The 6,375-nt window shown below is 38.6% G+C and overlaps 1 protein-coding gene across 1 annotated transcript in view; it reads right to left on the reverse strand.

Moving 5' to 3' along the window:
* Nucleotides 1–603: 603 nt before the first annotated feature.
* Nucleotides 604–6,375, reverse strand: part of DCUN1D1 (defective in cullin neddylation 1 domain containing 1) — a 23,885-nt gene continuing 18,113 nt past the window's right edge. Inside the window, exons 6-7 of the mRNA XM_019532521.1 lie at nt 5,723–5,819; nt 604–3,842 (exon numbers count right to left, since the gene is read on the reverse strand). Of these exons, the coding sequence (XP_019388066.1) occupies nt 3,763–3,842; nt 5,723–5,819 (177 nt within the window). The 3' untranslated portion in view covers nt 604–3,762. The remainder of the gene's footprint in view (nt 3,843–5,722; nt 5,820–6,375) is intronic.

The raw sequence follows: 6,375 nt of genomic DNA on the forward strand, positions 1-6,375 counted from the left end.
GAGCACACAATACAATCATTGGGTGGACCAGGGTGACTATATCACAATCTGGAAGAACCTATGTGGGAAGAGTTTTCTGAGGGGAGATGGGTCTTTAACCTAGCAGAAGAGGACATAAGATTGGAAGCGACAGAGAGCTGTCATCCATCAAGACTGGACCCCTTTCTACAAAACCCTACAACCCTACAGGTGCAAAACAGAATTGGTGAGCCTGATGCAGAAATGACTGTGTGAGGTTTTCTGATTTTGTTAACATATGAACATCCACTGTGACCCAAGTTTTTTTGTTAAGCTCTTCAGTCCTTGGTCAACTAATCTAAAAATGCATAAAAGATTAGCACAGGGTTAAGTTAACATGCAACAAAACGCTTTCAACTAAAAATTGGACTTATAATATATTAACTTAATAGATCAACAGTGCTGCTTGCAAATATGTCCCTATTAAAATACAAACTCTTGTAGCCATTCAATCCATCTTCCCCTCGTTACATTTCTGTATGGATCAGTTAATTTAACAATGCCATGTACTTAACAGCCTAAAAATCACAATAATGCACCATACTCAAATAAAATCTACAGAGACTTCTTGCAACATTATTTAAATAAAGTGTGAATGACAAAAGTTTATTAAAACACATTTTTAAAAAATTATATCTTTCTTAAATAAGGATTTCTCAACGTGGATTTCATTGTAAAACAGTTTTGAAGCAATTCATAAGTTACTTTATTTAATAACAGGTTGATCAATAAAAAAAGTCATTTACTCATATACTGTAGTCTTCCAGCCAACCATATTTCAAACAAACGCACGACATACGGTTTCTTCCATCAAATGCTAAGTAATATCAATGCAGCTTAGTTGGATAAAAACAGCTCCATTTTTACTTGTAAACATTTAGATCAAGAGGAGGCAAGATATTGCATCAGTTCTTAGATCCCCCCCATAAAAAGCTTGCCATTAAGTGCATGTTTTATTCAAGAGATAATATTCCAGATTTAAAAAAGAAAAAAGAAAAAAAAACCACACTCTAGAAGTGCATTTTTCACAAATAATAGACCAAAACAATGCATGAGAAGATTTAGCCATGGCAATTTCACTGGAGCTTTATTGCCTCTGTTGGTAATGAGGGATTTTTAAGAAATTACATTTGAACTTACAGAGATACGCAGATGATGTTCTTCGCTAAATATAGTTTTGATCTCAAGTGTTTCATATCAGGGCACTTCTTCATTTTGTACATTTTCCATGTATTAAAAACCATAGGTTACAAGTTGTAAATGTTTACCCTTTTCAACATTTGGCAAAACAAGGCTGATTCAGTAAGGGGAAATCAAACTGAGGACTCAAGCACTTATGAATCAAATCAAGCCAAGTAGGTAACTGTTTGAATCCTTAAAAATACAAACAAACAAAAAAAAAAACCCCCCACAAAAAACCCCCACACACATATATAAAGGAAAAACACATGGCCACATATCTGAGCACTTTTCAATACAAAATGTTCCCTGTAACCAGGCATCTGTCCTTAAAAGAACAATACCCTGTTAAATCAAACTGGTTTTCAACTGCAAATCATTTATTTTGTTAAATTCTAAGATGCCATTATAGCATGAATAACTTTAAGTTTCTTGCTACATAATTATTTGAAGCGTTAGGTATTGTACTTTTGTTTTATAATTACACAGTAATTATAAGTGTATAGTACCAAACTGATGACAACACTATTTTGTTGAAAAGGTCTCGCATTCAAAAGGAGTATTCTTTAAAACACCACGGCATTATGCCACTAACCAATACCAGACTTCTGTGAAAGACAAATCTGTATCAGGATAAAAGCTAATTAGTTCTCATCTCAAAACACGGCATACTTGAACTAATCAATCTGAAACTGTACCAAACCCTCAAGACGGAAAACAGCACGCATATATACCTTGTAACATTCTCTTCGTAATTCAAGTCCCCGCTTGTATTTACACAAAATTAAGGAAGGAAATACTGAAAGCAGCAAAAAGAAACCTTTTTGGCATAGCCAATTCCGGTAGCTGGAGTAGAAATTTTCAATATTTTTTTCTGTTTGTAGGTCTGGATTTGGAGATAAAGGAGTGACTAGGCTTTATTAAAAGGGCACTGTCAGGAGCGGAAGCAACCTTCTCATCCACTTCAAAGCAGTTTAATACTCAACTTTTCCTAATTTTTTTTTTTTTGCACCTGTATAAAAAAAAAAGCCATACAGCTCTTTTTAGCACAAGTTCCATTTACTAATTTCAACAGTAATTCAGACTTGAATATCAGACAGCCAGGAGTCTTCAACCCCTATTCCCAATGACTAATCACTTTTTTAGACTGAAGTTGGACATTTTCTTGCTTTTTACAGAACAGTATTAGTCGCAAAACAACCAAAAGCCTCCCTCACAAGTCAGCAGGTGCAGAGTGAGTGTTTTCAGCATGAAAGAAGCTCCTGTAATGTAAAAAGCACAGAACAAGATAAAATCCTGCTTTGAAGTGACAACAGTCCCAATTTAGTTCCACGCAATGAGGCACACAGAAGTAGTGGTAGACCAACAAAATAATTTAAAGAAATAAAAGAAGCCAGTATGATATTCTGTATCTGATTAAGTTTGGGAAGAGTTTTACTTTTAAAATGTCTATATTTGGCAACCACAGTGATCTGTCATCTTGAACAGCTCAACAAAAAGTCATTGAACATGGGCTTTGTCCATAACAGTAATACATATACACTGTCAAGTTTTAAATTACGTGTCTCAGGACAGTCGCTTCAAAACTCAGATTCATGTCAGACTTGCCACAGGGTCGCTGGTTGTCTCCTACTGCAGCCGTAAGTCCAATGCCTCCATTTAAAAATACTGTATTGTGCAGCAAACATTAAGACACAAATTCAGTATATTCAAGTTTTAAATTTCTACAGAAATAAAAAAAAAAAACCCTTCTTGGACAGATAGGTAAGCATCTCAAAACTGTAATGAAATTGGATTTATTAGATAACCTAGAGAATATTAGATTCTATCATTATGCACACAACTCATCTCAATGAAGCTCACTGAAGGCTGACTATAGTATTAAACATGGGTACTATAAGTGCACAATAGTTGCGTAGTACTTCAACTGCTCTTAAAGAAAGTTGAGGTACAATAAAACCTTTCAGATAGGCACCTAGATATCCCAATAACAATCTCACTTTTGTTGGTTGTTTCTACTCAAACCCCACTTAGACAATACCTGTAATTTTCCATAAAAGAAAAATATCGGATTCAGTACACTTAAATATATCACTCTTGTAGGAAGTGCTATCAATGTAGTCTTTGCAACTAGCCCAAAGTGTATATTTAAGGAGTTTAAAAAAAAATATTTGATGCTGATCTGTGTAATTCGGATGCCAAACATCAGTTGTCCAATGAAGACAGCATTGTGCTTCATGCGAAACCAGAAACCTCAAAATAATCATAAAGCTTCTCAGATAGGAAAATAAAACTAGGGTGGCTCACAAAAATGATTAAATCCACAATGTTGGAATTATAACTGGCAAAAGTGGTCCAGACTAGAAGAGAAGCCCAAACCACCAGGAGAAGAGTGAAATATGATATGGTCCAAGATGTATCCTTAAAGGTTTGTCTCAACCCTCAACCCTTATTGTGAGGATTGAACTTCAGTTCAGTTCAGTCCAGCCAGCAGAAACTGACTGTGCAATTTTCCATTGTATTTATTTGTACACACTATGTACATTCTAGAAGGGTCCGTTAGTGCTACACTGTCGTACTTTTTGTCCCAGCAATTTGAGGGCGTGCAAATTCCACAAAGTCATCAATAAGAACTGGCCATGCCCCTAAAAGAGAAAGAGAAAAACAAACAAACACGCATACACACCAGAACACAAGAAAATCAGGGCAACAAAACCATCATCTGTCCAAACTAGCTCCATACCTTAAAAAAAACCAAACAAAAAAACCCCCTTTTTCTTAAATAAAATTCTTTCCCTTTTAATGTTTTCTGTGTTAAGTTTTAAATGAAAAATCCTTGTTTGATTCAGTTACTTGAGACTGAAGAGCTAGTTTAAGATGTTTCCACCCTAAAACAAGATCTCCCCCCCTTCAAATCAAACATGCACAATTTTTCAGGTCTCATGTCACAACCTTACTAAGGAAAGCTGGGCAAGGCTCAACAGGGCATCTGCCCGAGAAGAATGTGGCAACACAATCTCTGCAGACTGTCCTTGTCTGGCTAAACGAGGCTAAGTTACACACAGAGCTCTTTGCTGGTACAGGATACCATGCAAAGTGCTCCTATGACACATGCACCTAGACCAGCAAGGCTGCACCTGCACAGTAAAACAAGCTAGAGTGATTAAAGCACTATATCAGCCTCTGTTTGCCATCTTAACTGCATTTGAATTAGGGGCATCTGCTGGCACAGCTGTCAGCCAGGGTCACACTCCTCACAGTTCTGATCCACACTCAGTTGTGCTAGCAGGAGCCTCTAAAGTAGGCCCAGCCCCAACTAGGATCCAGAACTGAAATCTAGTAGGGTAACAGGTGCTGCAGACTTCTACGAATTATAAAAAGGGGCATCTGGACCAAGCAACAGTGAAAGAGTAAAGTACTGTAATTAGTAACAGCTAATGACTGCATGTCCATGTAGTGTTCAGATGCTGAAAATCAGCACGTGTCATTTCAAGACAAAAAAAAAAAATCTGTTACTGCAGATGCTGTAGGGTAGAAGTTCTTTAATTGGGGCCTACAAACTACACCCACCCGCTTCATTTAGGAGAGAGAACAGCCCCTTACCCCAGGAATACGCAGGTTTGCTTAGGAGGGCATCTGTGCACACGCTGATGCACAGGTTCTACGTAATAGCCTCGTACATACTCCATCCCCTGTGTATTCCTGGCCTCATTTTACTATCACTGCTGACAGAGCTAACCATTCGAAACTATTCTTACACTGAGAAACAGCAAAAGCAGGAATCTTGCACAGGCTCCTCACTAACTGATATGCTAGAGGAAGCAAGTATTAGATTTTTTTTTTAAATAAATAGCAGAGTTGGAGACTAGGCTGCTTGAAGATGTGAAAACAACACTTTACTTTAAATTCAGCCCGCTCCCATGCCAAGCCCAGAGCATGCACAGAAGGGGCAGTGCGTTATCCGACCCAGCTCTGCAGCATCTGTATAGATCAGGTACTTTAGTGGGGCTTTTTGGGCACTTTTATCTAACAGCTGATTGAATTAGCTTTAGACAAAAGCACCAAAACACCGTGCTGAAGGGCGCAATCCATACAGATGCTGCAGAACCAGGTCGAACCAAGGTGCTGCTTCTTCCGGTATAGCAAGTTTGGGTTTCGGTTGGTTTGTTTGTTTGGGGGGGGAGGGTTGGTTTTGGTTTTTTTGTTTTGTTTTGTTTTTTTTGAGGGGGGGAGAGGTTTTCACATCTGCAAGCAGCCTATTTGTTTTATGGAGGGAAGAGGAGATTATTTCAGGTTGCCAGGAAAGTATAAACTGGCACCTTTTTTATTCTTTTTTCTTTTTAAATGCACATGGTTTCAGGGCTGTAAAGGACTGTCAAAGAAACCCATCAACCCCAGCACAAGTCATCTTGCCATAGGGAGGACACCTACCTGTCACTGGGTAGGTACAATACACCAGAAACAGTGCTAAGTGAACCGCATAGTTACACATTAAGAAACTGGTAACACAAAAAGGAAACATTACCTTCCTCATCATAATTAGACATATCATCTGCTATCATTGTACTGAAGTCTAAAAGAAGGTTCCAGGTATCCTTAGGTATTGATCTTTTATGATGTTCCTATTTGGGGAAAAATATCTGCATTTAAAAACCATGAAGAAAATGAAAATTAAAGTCCACACACACACAACAATACTTGAATATATTACACTTGATATTACACTTGAGTATGTCCTAGGTCCCCCAAATATTTCTCTTGTACTTGCCACAAATATTTATTCATGTCTTACAATATCAATGTTCTGTATTAACTCATGGCATCTAGTCAACGCTTCAACTAGAGGTGCACTGATACGTTGGTCCAATAGCGGATCGGCACCAATATAAAGAAAATTGACTACATCGGAAATCATCTTTTTTTGCCTGATGCAGCCGATAATGTGGCTGATAAATGCCCCCTGCATGCGCACAGCTGCAATATGCACGGGAGCGCAGCCTGGCAGCATGGAGAGCTGCATCCAGCTGATAAGCCTGTTGTGGTAGAAGGGGAGGGAGAAGGGAAGGGTGGGGGGATATCAAGACCACCGTGGTGAGGGAGTGGGGCAGGGGTTCCCAGCCAGGATGGGGAGGGGCACAGGACAGAGCCACAGCTCATCTGGGGGGGGTGGGCAGCTCC

This window comes from Crocodylus porosus, unplaced genomic scaffold (assembly GCF_001723895.1).
Source record: "Crocodylus porosus isolate Cpor-Errol unplaced genomic scaffold, CroPor_comp1, whole genome shotgun sequence".
Taxonomy (NCBI): domain Eukaryota; kingdom Metazoa; phylum Chordata; order Crocodylia; family Crocodylidae; genus Crocodylus; species Crocodylus porosus.